This window comes from Calidris pugnax, unplaced genomic scaffold (genome assembly GCF_001431845.1).
Source record: "Calidris pugnax isolate Ruff unplaced genomic scaffold, ASM143184v1 scaffold18, whole genome shotgun sequence".
Lineage (NCBI taxonomy): Eukaryota > Metazoa > Chordata > Aves > Charadriiformes > Scolopacidae > Calidris > Calidris pugnax.
The window spans coordinates 9,407,683-9,432,203 of NW_015090812.1; the positions used below are offsets into that span (position 1 = coordinate 9,407,683).

A 24,521-nucleotide genomic window follows, 5' to 3' on the forward strand; every position below is an offset into this window, starting at 1 on the left:
CGCCGTGTGCTGCGGGGGGACAACGTGGGGAGGCGGTGGGTGCTGGATACAACGAAAGTATACTCTGGTTTCTCTTCAGATCGTATAAATCTTTCGCCTTTTACTAAAGATTTCCGTGGAGAGGAACAAGCACGAGTGTCGTGGAATTTTTTGAGGCTCCATTTCGGTGGAGCTACCCCTTTTCTGGTGAAAAATAGAATTATTTAGTGGGATGGAGATTGAAATGCCGAAGTCAGGGCTCTCTGTATAGGTACTCACTCTGCTGATGTGCAGGCTGCGGGGATGCAGGAGTGGGTGCAGCTGAGACTGACTCCTTTCTACTAATGTTTTTCCAACTATTAAACTTTTTTTAATCTCAACTCATTAATTTCTCGCTTTTATCCTTCCAGTTCCCCTGATGGTTACGTTAATCAAGGACTTTTTCAGAAGCTGACAGGGAGCACAGGTGGGACGAGCTGCCTGAAGGGATGTTCTGTTCCGTAGCAAAGGAGAAACATAACCCCCATTTTCAAAAAGGGAAAAAAAGGAAGACCCAGGGAACTGCAGGTGAACATGAGCCAATAATGTGCACTTGAGCCCAGAAAGCCAACCGCATCCTGGGCTGCATCAAAAGAAGTGTGGCGAGCAAGTAAAGGGAGGTGATTCTGCCCCCTACTCCACTCTGGTGAGACCCCACGTGCAGTACTGCGTTCTGCTCTGGAGTCCTCAGCACAGGAAGGACATGGACCTCTTGGAATGGGTCCAGTGGAGGGCCATGAAGATGATCAGAGGGCTGGAGCACCTCTCCTATGAGGACAGGCTGAGAGAGTTGGGGTTGTTCAGCCTGGAGAGGAGAAGGGGGACCTTATACCTCTTCCAGTACCTTGAGGGGCCTTACAGGAAAGACGAAGAGGGACTCTGTCAGGGGCAGTTGTGACAGGGCAGATGGACATGAGCCAATAATGTGCACTTGAGCCCAGAAAGCCAACCGCATCCTGGGCTGCATCAAAAGAAGTGTGGCGAGCAAGTAAAGGGAGGTGATTCTGCCCCCTACTCCACTCTGGTGAGACCCCACGTGCAGTACTGCGTTCTGCTCTGGAGTCCTCAGCACAGGAAGGACATGGACCTCTTGGAATGGGTCCAGTGGAGGGCCATGAAGATGATCAGAGGGCTGGAGCACCTCTCCTATGAGGACAGGCTGAGAGAGTTGGGGTTGTTCAGCCTGGAGAGGAGAAGGGGGACCTTATACCTCTTCCAGTACCTTGAGGGGCCTTACAGGAAAGACGAAGAGGGACTCTGTCAGGGGCAGTTGTGACAGGGCAAGGGGTGACGGTTTCAAACTGAAAGAGGGGAGATTTAGGTTAGGTGTTAGTGTCATGGTTTGAGAAACCCACAACACTTCATTGTCATTTAGACAATTATTCTGTCACCCGATGACCCCTCCCCACCCGGGAAAGGGAATCAGGGAAAACAAGGAAACCTGAGGGCTGAATTATAAGTAAATTTGATAAGACTAAATAATTAACAGTAATACTGAAGAACCAGTATTGATCCCGATACCAGTATAAAATATCCGTGGATCCTACTCAGCCTGTTCTACCCGCAGGGGGCTGTGTGCCCGGGGCAGGGGCAGACGCCGGGCGCTGCCAGCGCTGTGGCTGCGGGAGGAAGGGAAGGGCTCAGGGGGCTGGCGGTGGGGCAGGGAGCTGTCAGGACCCCCGACGCCAAGTGGGAGAGGGAGCCACACAGCAAACTGCCCTGATTTGTACGGAATGTGGTGTGCACGGGGTGAAATCATCCCGTTGGGCAGCCTGGGTCAAGTGCCCGGGTCTCGCTCCTCCTTGTCACTGCACCTGGTGAGGCTGGAAAACACCGAGACCTTGGACCCCGCAGGGCCTGGCTGGCCAGAAAGTAAATATTTTCACAAATTCAGACACTAGAGTCTTCTAAAGGTGCGGTTTCCCCAGGCATTACAGGACGAGGGGTGATGGTTTTAAATTGGAAGAGGGGAGATTTAGATTAGATACTAGGAAGAAATTCTTTCCTGTGAGGGTGGTGAGACACTGGCCCAGGTTCCCCAGGGAAGCTGTGGCTGCCCCATCCCCGGAGGTGTTCAAGGCCAGGCTGGATGGGGCTTGGAGCAACCTGCTCTGGTGGGAGGTGTCCCTGCCCATGGCAGGGGGGTTGAACTCCATGATCCTTAAGGTCCCTCCAACCTGAACCCTTGTGTGAACCGGTGAATTCCCGGGTTTCCTTTCCTCACGCACGGCTTTTGCCTGATTTACTAAACTGCCTTTATCTCAATCCACAAGTTTTCCTCGTTTTTCCCCATTCTTTCCGTATCCCACCGGCTGGGAGGGGGGTGGTGTGTGTGGCTGCGCGGTCCCGGTTGCCGGCTGGGGCCGAGCCGAGCCGGGTCAGGGAGCCACAAGACCCGTTTGAACTGGGATCCGCTCCGGGACCGGCGGCAGCGCTGAACCGGCACGGCGGCCATCGCACACCCATTGGGCTGTGTTCATTAGCATCCTGCTCATTTGCATACCCAGGGTGCACCGCGGCCTCGCCCACCGAATTCCCCCGTTTGTTTGCTCCGTTGCCGGTTCTTACGGTGCGGACCGGCGGAGCCGGTGGCCCAGCGGTGGGACCGGCGACGGGAGAAGGTTTCGGCGCGGGGCGAGCGGGGAGCGGCGGGGATCGCCGTGTGTTGGGGGGAGACAACGGGGAGTGGGTCGGTGCGCGGGGAGAACACAGGGCATACTCTGGTTTCTCTTGAGATCGTATAAATCTGTCGCCTTTTAATAAAGGTTTCCGTGGAGAGGAACAAGCACGAGTGTCGTGTAATTTTTTGAGGCTCCATTTCGGTGGAGCTACCCCTTTACTGGTAAAAACAGATGAATTACAACAATTTTTTATTTATTTGGGTGGTTTCTCGCTGCGCGGCCGAACTACAACTCCCAGCGTACCCTTCGCCCCCCACCTGCCTTATCCCGCCGACCTCGGAGCACGCTGGGAGCTGTAGGCGGCCGCTCGCGCAGAGCGTGCCGAGAGATGTAGTCCCGGCCCAGCGTGCTTTCCCGGTAGGCCCCGCGGCACGCACGGCTACGCGCGGGGTTTAAATATAGGCGGCGGTTGACCGGGACGGGAGGCTGCGTTGCCGCCACCATCGAGCCACCATGGATTCCCGTCTCTGCCGCCACATCGTCCCTGGCACCGTTATTAACATTCAGCGGAGCAGCGGTGAGGAGGGTGTGGGGGGACGGCTCTAGGCCCTGTGTGTGGGGGGGTGTCCTCGGCCCCATGGGGCCGGTTGGACCGGGCCTGGTCTTAACGCTGGGCTCTTCCAGGCTCGATCCATAAAGCGACGGTGATGTCAGTGAACGTGGAGAAAGCCTCCGTGGCGGTGGAGTGGCCCGAGGACGGTTCCGTCAAGGGGAAGGAGGTGAGTGTGGGCCTCCTCCCCGGCTCTGCTCGGGCCGCAGCCCCAGGGGGGTTCTGCACCCTATGTGCGGGCAGCTGCTTCACTTCTCTGCTCGTTTAACATTCTGCATCGTTAAAGTGATGAAATGGCTTTGCTCTGCTGTAGCCACTTTCCCTTCTTACCTTCACACAGCTAAGTCAGGGTGCTCAACCTCTTGGGATGAACAAGGGGGTGGCTGGGTCTCCCCCTTACGCTGGGGGTTGGCTTTGAGTGTCCCCAAGTCCCCATTTCCCCAGCTCTGGGGTGTGGCTTTTCGTGGCTTTTCGTGGCTTTTCGTGGCTTTTCGTGGCTTTTCGTGGCTATCAAGCTTTCCTTAAGACTCAAGGTGCCACATCAAGAGGGCTGAGGTTGATTTCCTGAATCTCTGCGCTGGTGTGAAATAAAATACTGTGAGAGATGAGGTTGGGGTGGGGAGAGCCTGGGGCGTTTGAGGTTGATATGGCTGAAATCCTGACACTTAACAAAAATCTCCTTTGGTAACTGAGCGAATGTGCTTGCTCTGCTGGTTTCTCTGGAAACATGTATGCTGTAGAGTTTAGTTAAAGTCTTAAAGTTGCTATTGAAGGGTTCTTTGAAAGTAGAGCTTATACTGTTCATGTGCGTGCTGCAGTCAATTATGTGAAATGTGCAGATTTAGCTATAACTGCTGGCTAAATTGCATGTATGTGTTATGATATTAAATATTTATGAAGGTGTTTCAATGTCTAGCATGTTTCCTATACACTTATTTATACACAGTCTATATACACTTATTCATATTTACATATTATACTGCCCACATATATGTGTTTGAGCTAATTAACATTCCAATTAGATGCTTACAGATTCCATACAAATGTTATAATTACTTCTCTGACACTAGAGTCTTGTATCTCCACATTTTATAGAGGCTCACCTACTTTTTTTTTTGCTCTTTTAATGCACCCTTATTTCATTTAAGGAATTTAAAAGTTAATTGGGAGCTCAAGAACTTCCTGGAGCTTGTGTTGCTTTGTTAGGTGAATTCCAGCACAAGCTGCTGTGATACCAGGGTTCATGTACGTGCGCTTTCAAACTCTTCTGTGGTGCTCAGTTTGAGAAACTGAACTGAGATGTTGTGTTTTGTGCTGGAGCCTGTCTTTGGCTGCCTGCCCTCGGTGTCACTCCCCCAGCCCTGCGGCTGCCTGCACCGCTGTGCCGTAGAACGTGCTGAAGGCAGGATTATGACTTCACTGGAGGGTCAGGCAGGAGGCTGTAACTGGCCCTAGATGAAATGGCTTCAGCAACAAGTGAAACAAATGCAGGTGAATCGACTTCTGGATTAAATGATGGATCTCTCATTTCCCAAAGTGTAAGCAGCTCTTTGCAGTTTATTTCAGTAAGCACAGTCGCACACTAAACGCTTAATGCTCTCCCAGCACAGAAGTCACAGAACAGATGAGATTTACTAAGATTAGCAGTAAGAGATTAAAGCGGTTGATGCAAAATGTGGTTTGTCCATCTCTTCGGAAGTGCTCTGTGGTACCTGCAGAGCTGTGTGGTGTTTGGCAAAAAAGGGTAAATGGCTCAGCCAGCACATTTATTCTAGCGTATTTGGGCATATGAAACTACTCAAACAGATCGTGAACTACTGTCTTGCCCTTCCAGGCAATTTTAATTTAATGTTTGGCAGTTAGTGGGTCAGGTTTGTTTGCTTCTACTTAAAGTCAAGGTCAGTTAAAAAAAAATAATACTGTAAGTGGTAGCAGCAATATTCCACTCTTTAAAATCCTGCCTTTGTTCTTGTAGATTGACTTTAGTGATGTGATAACAGTAAATCCTGAGTTAGCAGAAGAACTACCTCCTGTAGATGTGAAAGAGAACCTTCCTTTGCAAGCGAATGTTATCGTACAGGTAAGTGCTTTAAAGGGATCTAGTCTTTCCTAAGTTATTAAAGTGTCAACAGCACAGGTCTTGTTATAAATAATACTTTCAATCTTAAAATTTGAGGTCTCTAACTTATCATTTCTGTCTTATAGTCAGGCTTTGGTCAGAAAAATCCTTGTTGTATCCATGTTGTCTTGAAGTGCTGTGCTGAGTGTTTGCAGCTTACTCTGGTTACTTACAGCATTCATTGTTTTTCAGAAACAGAGGTGTAGAACAAGCCTTTCAAAAATTCCTGCTCCACGGGAAGGTGAGAAAATGTTCTTCTCTCTGCTATATCCCTGCCAATCAGTGGTGGTCTTTCACTGTAGCCATAATACTCTAGCACATTGTAAGGCTGCTCATTCAGGCAATGCTAATAAAGACTGTACCATTTCACACCAATATTCTGACTCTTGAGTGCAGAAACTTTGCTAACAGATTGCTGTCCTGTTCCTGTGAGCTGGGGTTTGTTGATGCGCTGCCCTTTTCTGCAGCGTTGCTGTAGTTGTTCCTTGAGACTGCTTTAAATGTCACTAGGCAGTTACTGTTGCAGTGAGTTTTAATGTTTTGTATGGAGTTTTGCAAATGCCACAAATGACAAAAGGTAAGTGGCAGTTATTAAGATTAAAAGTGTCAAAATGAGAGTGGAAAGGGCAGGAAAGAAATAGCAGTGACAAATGGATGTCTCCTCTTCAAACAGTCCCTCTAGACAATAACTAGAGCTTTGTCCTTGGAAAATTCCAGACCAGGCAGGCAAAGTGCCAGGTGGTGTGCCATAGCTCAGTGAATGTGTGTCAGTGCAATGTTTTGAGCAGAGTCAGAAGAGAAAATAGAGATGTCAGAGTGTGGGATTGCAAAGGAATTGTTTTTGAGGTATCAGGAGTTAGAAAACTCCCTATGTTCTTTTAGCTTATTAGTGGACTCTTTTGGCTTTTTGAATTGCAAGTGGCAGCTTTACAGGTCTGTTTGTAATATACTTGTGTGATGCTGAAGTTGTGAATTTAATGATTCTCTTAAAGTGCATAGTTAGCCAGAACTGGTGCTTTTCCATGCAACTGAGCTGTAAACAAAACAGCTGAGCCTGTCTGGCCTCTTTGTGGTATGTGATGCAAGACAGGGAAACTGGTACCAGAAGCAAACAGTACAAATTGCCTCGCATCAGAGAGGCAGGAGTAGTCAAAGAAGTTTAATATGTCAAAAGTTCTGTACTAGAGCATTCTGATCTTCAAATCTGGGGAACTCTCCATACATTTTGTGAATAGGCAAGCAAAATGATTTGGTAAAGTTGTGACTGTTTCTAGACAGGTCAGTTCATGGAGCTGGATAACCAGCTGGAAAAATGAAAGTGTTTTAATAATCCAGTCACTGATGGATGGAAAAATGTCCTCACTGAGGTCAAGGCTTTCCTGAAGTATAGAATCTAATTGCGAATCTGAAATATCTGTTGCCTTTCCTATTGGCATGTTGTCCCTGAAGACCTGCTCAGAGAAGCAGTGTTTTTGTTATTCCTCAGATATTATTATCAGTTGTTATAGCCAGCTAAACCCTTTGAGTGTCAGTGAGTATCTGTCCTGTTGCATACTCATTAGAAAACCAACACTGGCTTCAGGTTTTGGTTCTTAGATACCTCCTGGTCATCTTTAATTTATTTAGTCTGTCTACATCTTGTCCAGGAAAGCGAGAGAAGCAGAAGCAGTGCTTTCAGAATGAATTAAAAAACAGGTATTGGCTCAGTCCTCTGCGTCAATAAGATTTTTGGAGGGTGCTGAATATCCTTATGTACTAGAAACACTTGAATCAAACCCATTGAGATGCAGCAAATCCTGCCTGTCCAGGGGCTGTCTATCAGGAGTGCTGCCGAGTTTGTGATGCAATTGGGTCTGGGCACGTGCCACAAAAGTAAATGGGATAAAATGCCATTTCTGAAATGAGATGCTTTTTCTTCTTAAACGGTGCAGTTTGCAGCAGTGACACCTATTGTCTCTGCACCTGAGCAGAAGATTCCAGTTAAAGAGTTAACAGATGCAAGCACTGAATTTTGTGGGCACAGTTGCCAGGAATTTGATCCAGAACTAAAGTTAACCATCGCGCTGATAAAATATCACGTCCTTTAAAATCATAGTGATTAATTCTGGATAAATTCTTGTGATTGTTGGAGATGAGATGACAGTAGTTCTAGCTTTCATATCACACTTTTTTCTTTCCCATATCAGATTTGCTTTCTTTATATTTGTTTTCTTCATAAATCAATTGAGGTGTATGGTCCAACCCCTTCCCCAGACAGCTTTGTGAGAGACTTGGTCTCAGAGAAAGAAATATACCTGGGCGTGTGACAATGGAGACTGCCCTCAAAAGGAGCCTTTCCAAAGATTTGCTGTTGTGATTATATAGAGTCTTTCAGCTGAATTTAGTGTTACCAAGCTCCCACTCCACTGTGCACCGTGCATACTGTGCATAGGTGCTGTGATGGTGGCCATAAAGCTGCTCGTGACCAGATTGCAGTACTGCTGTCACCATCAAACAGTTAATTCACACAGCTCTGCAAGAGTGATGCTTCAGAGGATTTTCTAGTTCCCTGACTTGTAACTGCCTCCTTCCTAGCTATTAAGGTTCTGGAACTGCCCTTTTAGTGAATCCTTAGGGGTATCTGAGATAAATTCACTGGAACTGCTTGCTTTTCTGTAGTGCTGTATTTCATGATCACTTTTCACCCACCTGTGTTGCTTTGTCTTGTGCTTTGCTAGTGCATCAGAGAACTGGAAATGGTCTTTTTAACCACACCTTGTTTCCCACCATTCTGCACTTTGTGAGCACTCGATTACTTGTGAATGTCTGAGCTGTGATGCTGACCTTGAATTCATGTTTCCAAAGCTGTTCGGGGCCGTTCCAGGATGACTGTTATCTCAGAGTTTGAGTGCCGCCTCCAGGAAAATGAGATGGAGATAGATCCCCGTACTTCTACTAAACCAGAAACCAGAAGCAATTTGTCAGTTCCTGGTGAGTGGAGAAAGAACCCAGTGAATTCTTACTATGAGGCAAGATGCTTTGTATGCATTTAATTAGGTAAAATGCAAATCCCTGGGGGGAAGGAGCAACTGCTACCTCTTCATAGATAAAACAGGAGGGACCTAGAGGTCTGGCACTATGCAAACATCCAGGGCTTCTACCTGAAAGAGTTCTCAAAGGACCTGGGAAACAAAACACATTATTATTCAACAACATTATTAGCCAGAGAGCTGTGGTTGTGCTTGTGGATGGATGAGGTATCTGCTTAACAGCCTGAAGTGGTATTCACAGAGTGGGAAGAGAAGTGACTTAATATTGCTTACAAGACACTCTGTAGCTAGACTGACAGTAATTTTACCAGAACTGGTTGAATAAGGCAAGAACTAGGGCCTACTTGAATTATGAAACTGTAGTTATTTATCTTTACCAGACCTACCCTATGAATAGTTGAAGCTGCCTTGTGTATTAAGTTCTGCGAAGATATTGAAATAAGAGGCTTGATACTAAATTCTTCTCTAGTCAGTGTGGCCTTGGTTTGTAGCTTTGAATAAAACTTGGTGATCAGCAAAGGATTAAAGAAAAAAAATTTGCACGTTTACCGCAGGTTTTAGCTTGTTCTCTCTCCCGATCCAGAAACTGGGTTGATGGATGCCTGTGGTCTGTGAGGCTTTACAAATCAGAAAACCATTCTTGATCTTTGGGATCTAATTAGTGGTTTTGGTCTGGCTTCTTTCTTCAGTTGGTCGAACCAGGGCTAGCAGGCTGGTCTGTGGTCCAGAAGTTTTGCTGACAAATGGAAATACCAATACAGAGGACCATCTGCCCGCTGCTGGAACAACTGCTTCAGTGAGCCCAGGTACCAGGGAGCAGTGGGTAAGAACTGACTCACCAGTCAGCAACCCATCACCGGGTGACTGCTGCTTTGCATATGCTGAGGCTGAAGCTTTGAAAAGGTGGCTTTGGCAGTAAGACTGAATATCTTGAGCATTTTTTTTGTTACAAACGTGTAATTCTGTTAAAGCAGTGTCTCCTCAGAAATGCTGCCTTTACTTTAGAGTGGTAGTGAGGCTTGCTAGGCAGTTTCTGTGGTAGGTAGGTCTGGTTTGGGAAGGAAGTGCCACAAAGTTAATGACCGTCCTTCTGCAGATTGTTTCCTGTACAAGTAAGTCTGTCAGCAATCTGGAAAAGCTGAAATATTTGTGTTGTGCTTCATTACCTTGGATTAAACTTTCATACTAGGTTTTTTTTATTTTATCTAGTTCGGAGAAGAACTAACCTTGTGAGAGAGATGGAGAAAATGAAAAACAAGAGAGAAGAAAAGAGAGCTCAAATGAATGAAATCAGGGCAAAACAAGCACAGGTGGAGTAGTCTATAATATACCAGTAAGGGGGGAAATCCTGTAGGGTAGTGCATTGCAATAGTTGAAACTAAAACATTTTGGACAGGCTTTGTTCTTATGAAGCTGTTCATAAGGATGGATTGATCCTAGAGTCAGAAAGTTCTGAATCTTGTGGCCTTTAAGTGAAATAGTTCTAATGGTGTACAGCTGATTGTTTAGTATGCTCTGGGGCTTTCTTGCTGTAACCATCCATGGCTTTTCCACGCAGGAATTTGACACTAGCTGTCCAAACTGGGAGTTTGCACAGATGATCAAGGAATTCAGAGCAACTTTAGACTGCCGGCCAATATCTATAGCTGACCCGGTAAGTAAATACTGAGGCTACTAACTGCAGCTTGTAGACAGACTACTTCATTTTGTACTGAAGGTTTTAGTGTATGAGCAATTTAGTGCATCACTGCGCTTTGGAAACCCTTTCAGTGTTTTGTGGTCTTGAGGTACCTGGTGGTGTATGTTTTATGGTATACTTATGGTATAAGTGAGATCACTTACCTCCCCTTTTTAGGGCTTAATCCCTGCATGACTGGGTCTACAAAGGCTACTCTGATCAGCATATAGAAAACTACAGAACAATCCAATGCTCCCTCACATCTAATGCTAAATAGGTGGAGGTCTAATTGGGAAATAGTTGCTACTCGTTTTCTTTTCTTTTAGATGGAAGAACATAGGATTTGTGTCTGTGTGAGAAAGCGCCCTCTTAATAAACAAGGTGAGTGTACTGACAAAGCAGCTCTGTCCTGCAGTAGTTTGACTTTGCCTATTCTTGTTAAAACTGAGGGTCTTTTCTGTCAACAGAACTTCTAAAAAAGGAATGTGATGTGATTACTGTCCCGAGCAAGTGTGTCCTGCTGGTGCATGAGCCAAAGCACAAAGTGGACCTAACAAAATACCTTGAAACCCAAGCATTTAGATTTGACTTTTCCTTTGATGAATCCTCTTCTAATGAAATGGTATACAGGTAATTCTTTCTTCTCATGGAGAATGACTTTCAAGATAAAAGCATGGAGCTATGGCTAGATGGCATCTTGGCTTAAAGAAACTGCTACCTGAAATAAATATTAAAATCCCTTTTGGAGGAAACCAACGGACTGATGAGTCTAAAGCTTGTTTTTGGCATGGCCTTGCTGATTTCCTAAGGATTTGCTTTTATGTGCCTTTTTTTTTTTTTAATGAAAACTGATGAAGCAGGGTGTGAAATGCTTGCCTTAATTGTCTCTTTATCTTCTGAATATCCAGGTTCACTGCTAGACCTCTTGTAGAGACCATCTTTGAGGGTGGGAAGGCGACATGCTTTGCATATGGCCAGACAGGCAGTGGCAAGACACATGTAAGTCTTTCTCCAAGGTCTTCAGTTTTCTAGCTTTAGATAAAGTATTTTAAAGCTCCTTGATGTTGACAATGAGTAACCTGCTGCCTTCTTATTCTGTAAGAAACCTCTACCTCAAACCACAGTGATCTGGAGTGAACTAGGCTAGCCTGCCAGTTCGAGTAATCAGACAGTTGCTGTCATTCCAGTGTTTGAGGCAAGTTTTAGGTGAGGATCTCCTATCATTAGTGCTATGGAGTGAGCTGTAGATCTCTTCCAGTAATCCAGAAGGAAACTTGGAAGTTTACGGAAGTTTGGACATAGGCTGCCTCCATTGCACTGGAATGGGCAGACACACCTGCTCATCTGAGCATCACCACAAGAATACAACTGAGGCACTAAAATCATAAGCAGTGAGGTACTTTATTTTCCTGATCCCAGGGTGCAGATCTAGTGTGAGGACAATAGCTGTACCTTGAGTCTGGAGTGCTGTAATCTGGTAGATTCAGAGTGTATCATGGTATTGAGTTGTGTTTCAAGTAATTGACTATTTCTTACAAAAGTGGTAGAGAAAGTCACCAGAACAGCACCAACTGGAAGCTTTATTGAGATTAAAGGTATCTTAGTCAAAGGAGATAAAGGTATTGTCTGCTCTAGAAGTTTGATGCATTTTGATACTACACACTTGAGCTTTTGCAAATAGTGAAAATGTTGCTCAGCCTGCATCCTAAAAAATGAGGCATTGCTGCTTCTGACCAGAGGCTGTTTGGTTGCACTGTCAAGGCCGTGCATTTTCCCTGGAAGCAAAAATGTTTTGCCTCTGCACTGCAGAGCCAACAGGTGTTCAGCTGTTGCTTTGCATAGTCCAGATCTTTCTGAGCTGATGGGGAAGCAGCAAACTCATTTTATCCTGGATTGCGCTCTGTTCTAATCATCTCATTGACATCAGAGCATATATATGTATGGTAACTTCCTAGTATGTTCTCAAAACTAAAATCAGGTAGCCTGACTTGTTTGCACCACACCTCACCTCTGGCTTTTCTCTGCACAGACTATGGGTGGAGACTTCTCTGGGAGAGTACAGAATGCCTCAAAGGGCATATATGCTTTTGCATGTAAGTCGATTCTTCTTCAGATACAAAAATCATATTAGTGCTTGTTTCTCTTAAATAAGTAAGATCTGGTTTTGTATGGTTATTTAAAATGTTTTCAGTAAGGGATACATAAAGTATTTGTATTTTCAGTAATAAGTAGTGGTGTTTGCAGGAGGCATGATTATTTTTTTATCGGTTTCACAAAATACTTTCTAGTGTGTAACTTTCTAGATTCACACTTAACTCACCAGAAGATATTTGGTTTTGAGGCAGAGAGATGACACATTTTCTAGTTTGTCATTTGCTGGGCCAAGCCATTTACTTTTCATTCTTCTTCTTTATTTTTGTCTTGAGCTAAGGATGGTGTTTGGCAATACCTGACCTGAATACAACACAACCCTACCCATTTCTCATATAAAGCTTGTTATTCAGAAAGCACACAAATGTTTGTGTTATGTTTCTTCTTATAAGCATTAGATGCAAAAAACCAAGCACATACAAAATTATTTAAGAAAACAGATGCTTAGAAGCCCCTCCTTCATCTAATGCCTAGAAAGCACCACAAACTCTGACCTCCTCTACCTTCCCTTTAGAAAGGCATATTGTGAAACTAGTGTGTGTAGGAAGGCAGCTGAAACAAGAACCAGTTTGCCAGTCTCTGAAAACTAGTTATGACTGGCCCCGAAGGAAAGTCTTTGCTTTTCAGCTAAATTTCACTATCTGATGCCTAACTGTGAGAAGCTGCACTGGATCCAGCCAAAGGGTCAACTAATCTGGTATTTTTTTCTCCAATCAGCAGCAGTGCAGATGCTCAGGGATGCATGTTTTCTAGGCTTTCCACAAGAATTGCTTGAAACACAAACGCACGACTCTTTCAGGCCTGTCCAAAATAATAGCAGATCCCAGTGTTCCCCCAGATCAGTAAGGATTGCTGTCTGCAGGTGACATCAGCAGTAGGAACCTCCATATCCCTCTGTGGTTTCAGTCCCTGGATGAGGATGCTGCTGGAACTGTTTTCCAGGTGGTAGCACAGCACTACTTGTTCCACTAGCATGTGTTTAGGGTGACTGTCAGCTGCTAAACACTGCCTTATGGCTGTGCAATATTTGAAAGTAGATCAAGTAGTAACTACAACAAGTTTTAAACTAGTTAACTCAATTCCTGCCTTTCCTTGCTAGCACAAGATGTCTTCCTCCTCCTAAACCAGCCCAGGTACAGGAGTCAGAACCTGGAAGTCTATGTGACTTTCTTTGAAATATACAATGGAAAGGTAAGACTTTTAAAAATCTTAACCTGACTTCTTTGGCTGAGTGTTTCATAAGCAGCTGGGTGAAACTTACTTGTTTCTATAGTTCTGTATGGTCTATTCTTCCTATGTTTGGAATTGAACTGGAAGACTACATAAAGGTGCTGTTTCTATGCAACTTTCTACGAAGACAGCACAAAATACTTACAAGGAGACTTTGTTCAGATTTACCTTAATCTTGTTGCCTGAATACAGGTGTTTGACCTCTTGAATAAGAAGGCAAAGCTTCGAGTCCTGGAGGATGGCAAGCAGCAGGTCCAAGTTGTTGGTCTCCAAGAGAAGAAAGTCCACTGTGCTGAGGATGTCTTCAAAATGATTGAGATAGGCACTGCCAGCAGGTTTGGTGTCTTAAAACCAATGGGTGAAGTCCTGTTGTACCTTCATGTCTACAAACAATGCATAATGTCTGTAGCTGGTGCTTTGAGACTTAAACAGGAGCTTAGTGTTCTGAGTAATGGGTAGGCACTGAGCAGCACCTCTACCTGCAAAGAATGTGGCTACAGAATAAAGGGCTAACAGGGATAGATTTAGCCTGTCTTCTATAGAGAATACCAGAGTTCATGGTTCACGTGTCCTCATCTAATGCCAAGAAGAGAGAAACTGTTCACATGAGGAGATGATTGCTCTGGTGTCACAGCTAAACTTAGCAGTCTAATTGCTTTCTAGAAGTATCAGCTAGTTTACAGGAGCATGTTGCTCCCTGTGGGCTTGTAATATCAAAGAAGAGCTGCTGGCATCAACCTACAGTTGCAAAAATGCTTTGGCTTAACTGCAGCCCAGATGAGCTGTTCTGGTGGCAACAAAACTGCTGCATGTCTAAAGGGACCTTGTTTAAAGAATCCTTGAGAGCAGGTGCCAAGGGACAGCTGTAGGCTTGGCTCACCATCATGGCAGGAAGGCTGTGGTCAGGGTGACTCTGCCATATTGTTCTGGTGTCTTTAACAAGAAGCTAAAATCGGTATTTCCAAGTCTTGTCTGTCTCAGTTAAGTTGCAACTGCTGTGGCAACATTACTAAGCAAGTAAGAACTCCTTGGTTTCTGTATTACACTGTATGTGGAGATATGTGCATCCAGCACTCTGCTGTGCATGCTTTTTCAGCTGACAGTTTAAACCAAGAGCTATTTAACGTTTCAGACTCCTGCCTCATTTTAGGATGGCCTCCCTCCCTTTCCCCCAGCAGTAAGGATGCAGATAGGACAGTGAACCTGCCTGCCTTCTCAGGGAATGATAGGGAAGGTCACAGGGAGGTTTACAGTAACTTATAAGACTCTGGTCTGTGTCTTGCAGTGATGGGGCAGGTGCAGTTGCACAGCAGAGGTAAAGTGCCAGGCCAGCTTGGCTGGAGAAAGGAATTAACCTTGATTGTAATGTGCTGGCACAGCTAATGCTGTTTAGTGGGGAGCTTGGCTGAGCTCACCATGTCATGGCAGATGCATTAGGAAAATGACATGTGGCCTGCTCTGAGGCAGGCAGATGCAATGCTGAAGATATGTCTTCCAGCTCCAAATGCATTTAAGGCATTAGCAGTCAGAAAGGTGTTCTAGTGTAGGCTGGCTGAGTTGAGGCAGGCGGGTTAAATCGCCTTAAATCTCTACAACTGGAGTGCAGATTCCTATTTCTCACAGCAGTCCTTCTGTGCTCTTATATCGGAGGTAATTTCACAATTCATGCAAACTTGAGGTATTTGTGTGTGGGATTAAACAGGGAGGTTAAACAACTTAATTGAACGGCTGCAGGTCTTGTCTAGTGCTGTCAGCACCCATTGTGTCTTGTGTGACACAGCTCTAATTCTTCACGTCTTTGCTGTAGGACATCTGGGCAGACTTTTGCAAATGCTAGCTCTTCCCGGTCACACGCCTGCTTCCAAATTATACTGCGCCGAGGAGGGAAACTGATTGGCAAATTTTCCTTGGTGGATCTGGCAGGAAACGAGAGGGGTGCAGACACCTGTAGTGCTGATCGGCAGACACGAATGGAAGGTGCAGAAATCAATAAGAGCTTGCTGGCTTTGAAGGTGAGCTATAGCACTGGGAACAAATAGCACTAATCAACATGTGGATTCTGTTCAACTCTGGCATTATCTGTTTCTTTCCGGTGCAAGGGAAAAGAACAGCCAAAAAAAATCCCAGTTTAGTATGTTAACAACCCTGAAAATGGTGTATACTTCCATTTAGAATGTTTCCAGGAAAGCAGTGCAGTCTTGTCAAGCCAGACACTGGTACAGCCATTTCAAGCTTCATTCAAGTTGTACTAGTTTTTTTTTTCAATATATGATGGATATACCAGCTGTGCTGTGACAGCAAAATACCTGGAGTGTATTTAAAAGGCTGTGAAATACTTATAGAGCAATAGAGATGACCGTTCTCCAGCCTGTTGTGTTTACCAGCAAACCATTTGAGAAAAGATGCACATCTCACGTTTGCTTGTCTTTTCTTAGGAATGTATCCGAGCTTTAGGGCAGAACAAATCTCATACCCCTTTCCGAGAGAGCAAGCTGACCCAGGTGTTAAGAGACTCCTTCATAGGAACTAACTCAAGGACCTGCATGGTGAGTATGCACGTGGCACAAATGTGTGCGCTGCTTATGGGTTCTGCCGTTTGACCAAAGAGCTGCACGCTCTTCTAGATTGAGGGGACTTTGAAGTCAGAAAGCTTCAGCTCTCTGAAAGTCATACAGGTTTTCCTCTTCCACTCTCCCATGGTGAGTGAGATCAAGAACTGGTGAGCTTTACCCAGCCCCAGTAGAAGCAGGACTGCAGAAGTTACTTTCAGACAGTGAATCTATAGTAGAGCCTGGTGTGCCCTTGAAGGGCTTTGCTTCCTGTGGAGGGTGCAGCGCAGTGGGTACACACCAAGCCAGTGGAAAGCTGGACACAGGGCCACTGGCATGTCCTGCAGAAGCTATAAAGAAAAAGGCACTTGGCAGAATGTCTTAATTCTGACCCTTTGCCCTAAAATGTCCCAGCTGCCTGGTGAGACCTGTATGGCCAGTAACTTGTGCAAAAGTCAAATATTGGGAGTCACTGAGGTCTTCTGTTCTGTTTGCAGATAGCAATGATTTCTCCAGGCATGAGTTCCTGTGAATACACCTTAAACACACTGAGATACGCTGACAGGTAATGGCCTTTCTGACTTGAGCGTTCTACTCTTCTTGCAGGAGTCTTGGCTGCTTTTATTCTGGCCAAAAGTTTTTGTTGTCACTGCCTGTAATAGCAGTTTGGAAGTTGTTTGTTAGTAGCAAATTATCTTAGAGCTGTCTATGAAACTAACCCGGGAGTTCTCTGTGTGAGACATATATCGTGTTAAACTGTGACTAATGTCTCCTTTCCTTGGAGGAGGAGTCTCCTCTCATGCTAGACTTTGGACTGCCCTGTTTTTTTAGGGAGTTTTCTAGGGAGTTTACCTTGTCCTGAATGTTCACATCCATGCCCTTTACTTTTTTGTAAAACTTTGGGTCCTATTTGTAAACAGTGTGCTAAGATTGTGCCCCTGACACGGCCCTACAGATGACACAAAACATTTGGTGTTCTTGGTGGACCTTGATATGAACTAATAGGGTATGGCACCTTGGGGACTTTGGACAAAATCTGAAGGACCTGGAGATCTCAAATGCCTCAAAGTAGTTGGTGGGATTGTGTGTTTTGAGTGCCCTGTGGTTGACCTTGGATACCTTGCAGGCAAGGTAGATTTGCAGGGACTGAGCCCCAGGTTTTCCTGGGGTACCTGGAAGTACTTGAAAGCCCTGACAGAGCAGTGAGTCTCTGCTTTACATGACTCTACACCTCTCTGGTGAGGTGATAAATGAAAAGGAGACTGACTTTTGTCATATCTTAACAAGATGACACTTGCACATTTCAGGTTTGGTAGCTTTCCTCCATTTAGTTCACAAAAGGCTGCGTGGTTCCTTTCTGGAAAACATTCTACTCTCTGAAGGATGTATGGTAATTCTTGTCATAAGCACTCAGGAATGTTGTGAATCTTGACAGATTACCAGATTTGGTTCTGGACTGAAGTTGCTTTTTTTTTTAATAATTTTTCTCCTGGCAGACAGTCATTCCTGCTCACCTGAAAGTACAGGACAAAATTCATTATCTTAGTGTGCTTCTGTGAGATTCTAGTGTTGAGTTGGGCCCACTGGTTCTTAGCCAACGCACAAGGCAAGTTCAAGCTATGGGAAAGGAGGCATTAGGCTGAAACTCACTGGAAACATGAAGCTGATACTAGTAACTGGAATGAAATGCCCAGTTGGTATCTGAAATCTACCTCTAGTAGATGGTACACTTGGTACACATGGTGCACCTATTATAGATCTATTACATATATACATCTTACCTGGGCCATATACATCTTACCTGGGCCAGAACAATCCTCGCCATCGGTACAGACTGGGGGGTGAGGTATTAGAAAGCAGCCCTGAGGAAAGGGACTTGGGGGTGCTGGTGGACGAGAGGCTGGACATGAGCAGGCAGTGCGCCCTTGCAGCCCAGAAGACCAATCACATCCTGGGCTGTGGCAAAAGATGCATTACTAGCAGGTCCAGAGAGGTGATTCTGCCACTTTACTCTGCTCTGGTGAGATCTCACCTGGAGTTTTGTGTGCAGGTCTGGAGCCCTCAATATAGGAAGGATATGGACCTGATGGAGCAGGTCCAGAGGAGGGCCACGAGGATGATCAGGGGATTGGAGCACTTCTGCTACAAGGACAGGCTGAGGGAGCTGGGGTTGTGCAGCCTGAAGAAAAGGAGGCTCCGGGGAGAACTAATAGCAGCCTTCCAGTACCTGAAGGGAGCCTACAGGAAGGCTGGGGAGAGCCTGTTTAGAAAGGCCTGCAGTGACAGGATGAGGGACAATGGCTTTAAGCTGGAGGGGAGCAGATTTAGATTGGAGATTAGGAGAAAGCTCTTTACTGTGAGGGTGGTGGAGCACTGGAACAGGTTGCCCAGGAAGGTGGTTGAGGCCCCATCCCTGGAGATATTCAAGGTGAGGCTTGATGAGGCCCTGGGCAGCCTGGTCTAGTTGGAGATGTCCCTGCTGACTGCGGGGAGGTCGGACTAGATGACCTTTGGAGGTCCCTTCTGGCCTGGACCATTCTATGATTCTGTTCTAGCACAGTGGGTTTCTGGGAAAAGTCAACCCTATCTAATTTCTTTCCATACCAAATTCTCTTAGTTGGTCAAGACAGATCAAGCTGACATGTGGAATACAGTTTCTTTGAAAGGCGTTGCTGACAGTTTGACATTTCTCTCCAAGAGAGGTCCTAGATTGGACATGAAGACAAAACATCTCTCGGCTTTCCTTCCCACAGCCCTCTGGGGTTTCTGCCCATGTGAGCTTGTTCTGGAGGTGGTAATGTCCAACTACTTAAGTGCAGCCAGATGTCTCTTGCAGTGATTGCAGGAGTTGTTTTGTGATGCTGCAGCCCAGAAACTGCTGGAAGGAGAGTTTGAGTGACAAATCTTCTTGTTGCAGAGTGAAAGAGCTCAGCCCTCATAGTGGAGGTGGTGAAGCACAGAATCAGATGGAGACTGAGGAAACACTGACCGTTGGACAAGGCTCAGGTTACAATGTATGTGTGTGCAGTGGGCTGAACAGATCTCAAAGCTGGGAATGACTTGCTGTTCTTACTTGGGCTGTTTCTTGCAGCTCCCTAAGGATGAGGAGGAAGATATCTCTCCCCACGTGTCCAACTTCTGTGAAGCTTTGACTCAAATTGCTGAACAAGAGGAGAAGGCTGTAGAACAGCTTAGAGAACTGAGACAGGTATGTGGAAGAGGCGAGTCCAACCCAGTCTGTCTTTTACAATCACCTGTCTGAGCCAAGTGCTGCTGGATAGGCTCTGGGCTGTACTACAAGATGCTGTCAGTGGTGTTACTTTTTCTTCACTGACAACTTTTTCCTGTGTTTTCCTGTCCAACTGGTTTAACTGGAGTGTTTCAGTGCTTGTGGCCAGCTGGTTCCCCTTCCCCTCCAACTGGCAACCTCTACTTGCTGCTAATGAGCACTGCCTGGTACTGGTCTGTAGTAGCTCATCTCTGTTGACCGGTGTGCCAGATTGAAGAAACTAATTGAATTTCCAAAAAATCAATTTCTCATCACTGTTATCTTTGTAAATACAGAGAATGCAGACTGAATTTGACTTCCTCTTGAGCATCACAGAACAACCAGATTATGATCTTGAGATCTTTGTGAACAGAGCCAAGTACTTCGTAGAGGAGAGCTCAAGAAACTTCCTTAGCATTAGAGGTATGTTAGTGCCTGTCTCAGACTAGCACTGTCACTAATGTTATTTCAAAGACCCAAAGGTAACACTGGCAATACCTGTGGGGGTTTGGGCACCCAGCCTTTTGGCACAGGTTATGGTTCTGATCACTTTTCTACGTGATCACAGGGACAGATCTGAAATGTCCTATTGTTTGCACTTTCCAAAATAACATTTTGGCTCTGAACTTCCACTTGCTTTGTGCTGCCATATAGAACTGCCTTCCCTTGAGCAGAATTCAGTATCCACCAAGAGCAGATGAGCTGAAGTCCCTTTGGCTAGTTGGTTATACAGTTTGCCTTTTGACTTGGCCAGAAAAACAAACTTTGGGAAATAGGTCCCAGTGCCATGTTCTAGAGATTCATAGGGGTACACCTCCTGTTTCCGCTCCTGTTTTCATGGAAATCAGGTCTTAATGCCCATCCACTTGTAACAAGCATCTGCCTGGCATATACTGAGATGCTGTGTCTGCCAGCATAGGGCACTACTTAATGTGCAACAAAATCCCTCCAACTGTTTGGTTCTGACTCAGTTTGGAGACTTCCCAGCTCTGTGCAGGAGTGTATCAGCTGCCTGTTCCCAGAGCACCACCTCCCTTCCTTCTGGTGGTGCTGGTAGAGGGAGGCAGCAAGGCAGATGTATGAGCTCAGCTGACACATGGTAGCAGAGCGCCTGAGGTACCTAGACTGCCTGACTAGGAACAGGGGAAGCTACACCGGTAAGGGCTACTTTTCTGCCACTCTTGCAATAACTTGGGCTTTGATTGCAATTTCTGCTTTTGCCTCAAAAACAGGGCTGTGAGGGTTTTCATTTTTCAAGTGGGGCTGAAAATTGTAGCATAAAAACCTGAAGTAGTGACTTTTTTTTAAACAGCCCTGTCCTCCCATTTCAAATGCAGCCCAATAGCTGTATCCCTCCATTCACCATGGAGGGGCGGTGACAAGAAAACAAGAGTAAAGGCCCTGCTACCCTCTCTACCTTATAGGCCAGGGAAATCTGTTCCTCTGGGATGGCTGGATTAGTGGCATCTAGTTTGAATTGCACGCTGCAGGCTTGAACTGCTCATAAGTAGCAATGAACAAATAACAGCTGAAGAGCTTTGTGGGACCAGGCAGGATCTGATGTTGGCTGAGTGTTTCTTGTGGTTCACTTCCTGCTGTGGCCCTTGCACAGGGGATAGCTGGGCTGGGGAGTTCAGGTCCCAGGTCAGTCACCCTGTCACTCTTTCTTTACAGAAACATTGGATGCCCTGGGAGCTGCCATGCAACTGGAGGAGCAAGCCAGCAAGCAGATGAGCCAGCAAAGGCGTTAGTAAATACAGCAAAACCTGGTTCACAAGCAATCTTCTGTATGTCTTGCATGTTTGTCAATGGTTTGTGTAACTCCTGTTCTCAAATGTGGTAGAGTGTCTGTGGGTCATGTGTGCCTGAGGGCAGTGAACGTGGCAGCCTCTCTCTCTTCATGGTCTGGTATCGGGGTGTTCAGAGTACTAGAAACACCCACTGCAAGGCTTGGGGAGGGAGGGCTGAGAGCGTGCTAGATGTGTGTGGCATCTGGCCCTTTGCTAGTGACAATGGTCTCTTCTAATAGAACTAGATACACATGTATAGTTTTCTAGTGTGCATATAACTTTTCCAGATGTGCTTGAAACTTGCAAAACTGTTGCCAAGTCTGGCTTTTCTAGAAAGAAAATGGATTATATGTAATTGTAAAAACAATCATAATTTTAAGAATTTTGATAAATAAATGTTCCTGGAATTAATTATCTTCTATCACATAAAATACATTTCTTGGTGATTTTTGGTAAAGTCTAACAGTCCTTGAAGACTGGCTGGTATTGTAGAGAGAGGCTCATTTCTTGGATGAGGTTCTTTCTTAAAGTCTTCGCACTTATACTGTTTACATAAAAATCACTCAAAATAAATTTTGAGATCCTGCTCAGTAGAACTTGCCTAGCAAGGGGGAAGCTGGTTTAGAGGATACCTATCCTGCACCTGAACTAAACTCATCCTGTAGTGAGTGCCTCAGCTCTTAAGATATCAGGTAAGCAGGAAAGACCCAATGAGGCTCCCTTGTACCACTGGTGTTTACTGAGGCTTTGAAGGTAGCCCCAGGATGTTACTTCACTTATTCTCACATGTATTTCCCATGGTTAACATGCCCCATAAAATATACATGTCAACAGCCCATTGAAATCTGTATTTGAGGGCAGAAGTGCAAAGCTGGTCACTGGCTCAGGTGCAGCAAGGTGCTGCCCTGGCCCTTATGTACAACCTGGGTCCAGATGGTCCCACACAAGCTGTCCTCTGGGAAGGAACAGGCAGAGGGGCAGGGTGGGGGAGGACAGATGGGAGGCATGTGTTGCTGCCCTCAGTTTCCTGTTTGTTCAGCTTGCTCCAGGGTTTGTCTCTGAGAGGACAAAACAGCCCTGTGAGTTCTGGGTGCAGCAACACAGGATGCAGCTATATAAACATCGGATTACAAAGGGACCCTTCTACCACTACTCCTCCTTTCCCTAGGCCCCCCACCCTGCTCTCCTGCTTCCTGAGCTGCCTTTTCCCCTTGAAAGTAAAGGGTGTAATTTAAGTGTCTGTGCCCCAACTCTGCACGCACCTTCTGTGGACTGCATCCTTGACATGTCTCTGGGCTTGTCTACTATGTTGGAGGCCAGTTCTTCAGCCTGGACTGGATCCATTTTCGTGTACCAGGTCTCTGGACTGTCCTGGAAAAGGCAGGAAAAGAGTTAGGATCTTAAGGGGACTTGGGCAAGCGGCAATGCCAAGCAGTGAGAGAAGGGATACTTCAACCCCACCAGGATGCTCCCCCACAGCTGGAGCACTTTGTGTTCAACTGCTTAGATACTGGGAGCAATGTGGAGCTGAGCACTCTAAGGGCCTCTGAACTGTCAAAGCTGATTTGTACCTGGGCTCAGCCTGCATCATGTTATGGTGGTATAGCCAGGGTAAAAGGGCTGTTATGAGTTTGGCTAAAGCAAGGCCCTCCCGTTCCACTTCACATGTTACTATACTTTGATCATCTGGCTTTGCCCTGTGGTGTCTTAGGGTGAGTAAGGATGTTCTGGGGTGCAAGGAAAGAAATGTTACCCCTTGTTACATCCAGGAAAAGGAGGTGGAACAAACATTGGTTATTTCTCTGTATGTCCACCCCAGGAGCCACAGTCAAGAGTTTGGGGGAGTTGAAGTCACCTCTTGCCTCATTTGGCCCTTCAGTGCACACCTCTACAAGTTCCTGCTGTTACAGCAGGAGCAGGAGCGTGAGATCCCTTCTTGTTCTGTCTTGGGGCTGAGTCAGAGCAATTATCTTCCTGAACCCTGTGACTGAAGATGAACACTTCTGAAAGGGTGGCTTGCTGTATTCTGCACTCTCATGCAATACTGTTTCATGTGAAAAGAAATGCAGTTCCTACATCTCTGCAAAACAGAGCAAGGTCCTAGGGCTGCTAAGAAACCCCATAAGGGAGGCATGTTTACCATAAAGCGCTGGAACAGCGTGGGTCCTAGTGCCGCCTTTACACTCTCTTCCACCAAGGGAAACGTGTGGACAAAATACTGCAAAAGAACAGAGAGCTGGTGTGTAGGGAGAAGGGATGTGAGTGTGTGCACAGAGGGTAGAGCTACGTGAACAATACGGCTCCAGGTAACCTGTGTCACGTGCCAGTGCTACTGATGGCACTTCATAAACACACCAAGAGGAACTTGCGGGTCCCTGCTCAAGACTCACCTTGTCCCCCTCCCCTAGTGCCACCTCCCACCTTCACTGACAAGAGGAGGGAGGGTGTTTCAGTGAAATGATTGCAGTGCAATAGTTGCCAGGGAGTTCACCCTGCTCAGAGGAAGAGTGCACTGACCCCCTGCATTACGAGGTAGGTTTGTAAACCCTTTTCCCCCTGAGCAGCCTGGTTCTCAGCCATCACTCATACAGGCCTTCCCATCTACTGACAGCACGGTCCTTCCCTGCAGCTGTTGCACAGGCAGAGCTGTGCTAAGGCAGGCCAAAACTTTACCCAGCACCACCCTGCTTGTAATTCTGTGCTAGTGTATCGCTCCAGGCAAATTGTCTTGGTTAGTCCCTTAGCTCTGTGCTTACTACCCACAGCAAGCATGGGGGTAGAACAGATGTGTGAGAGCCAAACATGGGCTTCCCAGCGCTCTGTTTGTGGTGGGTGGCAGGAGGGAGGCAGACAGAAGGGGAAATACAGCTCTTTCCTGAAGGAAGTGTCGCTCCGGCCTTTGTGGATAAGCCTGGATATGCTCAGAAAAAAACCCCTTCCTGCTCAGTTGCTCTGGAAGAAGACCACATGCTATGATGTTCTCCACCATGTACCACCACACTCACCTCCAGGGAGATGCTGGCGTGTCTCTGGCTGGCTGCATGGTCCAGGTTCCCCACAGCAACCATCAGGCCATGTACTGCTTTCAGCTGGATCAGCTCTTCAGCCACGTCTGCTGACTCCTTGGCCAATACGCTGCAATGAGATAGGCCATCAACCCCTACCCTCTGTGGAGGCAGAAGCACACAACAAATTGAGTCTGGGCCTCTTGGTGCGACCCCAGTGGAAAATGACATGCTCCTACCGTGTCCTAGTGGCATCAACAGACAGGAGAGTCTCAAAATAAACAAGAAATGTTTGGTTGTGTGTAGATTAGCAATCATTTAACATGTGGGCTTGCTGAGGACAAATTGGTTAATGACTGGCAGGAGCTTTCTGGGGCGTATTAAAGTCTAGCAAGTTTCTTGTGTGACCACGAAGAACCCAGGACTTAAACCCCACCACCATTACTTCTGTGA

At 46.1% G+C, this 24,521-nt stretch overlaps 3 protein-coding genes across 3 annotated transcripts in view; 1 reads left to right on the plus strand and 2 right to left on the minus strand.

Annotated features, from left to right (window-relative positions):
• The window catches only part of RPS8 (ribosomal protein S8), an 8,113-nt gene extending 4,970 nt beyond the window's left edge, over positions 1-3,143 (minus strand). Inside the window, exon 1 of the mRNA XM_014938948.1 lies at positions 2,957-3,143. Coding sequence (XP_014794434.1) covers positions 2,957-3,143 — 187 coding nt within the window. The remainder of the gene's footprint in view (positions 1-2,956) is intronic.
• Positions 3,023-21,477, plus strand: KIF2C (kinesin family member 2C). Its single transcript, XM_014939453.1, has 21 exons — positions 3,023-3,216; positions 3,324-3,418; positions 5,225-5,329; positions 5,561-5,609; positions 8,213-8,338; positions 9,087-9,203; positions 9,607-9,707; positions 9,956-10,051; positions 10,402-10,456; positions 10,543-10,705; positions 10,984-11,074; positions 12,105-12,168; positions 13,326-13,417; positions 13,649-13,791; positions 15,264-15,468; positions 15,892-16,002; positions 16,503-16,570; positions 18,923-19,019; positions 19,097-19,213; positions 19,570-19,696; positions 20,948-21,477. Exons 1-21 carry the CDS (start codon positions 3,153-3,155, stop codon positions 21,022-21,024), a joined length of 2,163 nt encoding a protein of 720 aa, XP_014794939.1. The 5' UTR covers positions 3,023-3,152; the 3' UTR covers positions 21,025-21,477.
• LOC106886466 (chromosome unknown open reading frame, human C1orf228) overlaps positions 16,560-24,521 on the minus strand; it is a 14,895-nt gene continuing 6,933 nt past the window's right edge. Inside the window, exons 8-11 of the mRNA XM_014939454.1 lie at positions 24,069-24,198; positions 23,204-23,281; positions 22,326-22,434; positions 16,560-17,519 (exon numbers count right to left, since the gene is read on the minus strand). Of these exons, the coding sequence (XP_014794940.1) occupies positions 17,506-17,519; positions 22,326-22,434; positions 23,204-23,281; positions 24,069-24,198 (331 nt within the window). The 3' untranslated portion in view covers positions 16,560-17,505. The remainder of the gene's footprint in view (positions 17,520-22,325; positions 22,435-23,203; positions 23,282-24,068; positions 24,199-24,521) is intronic.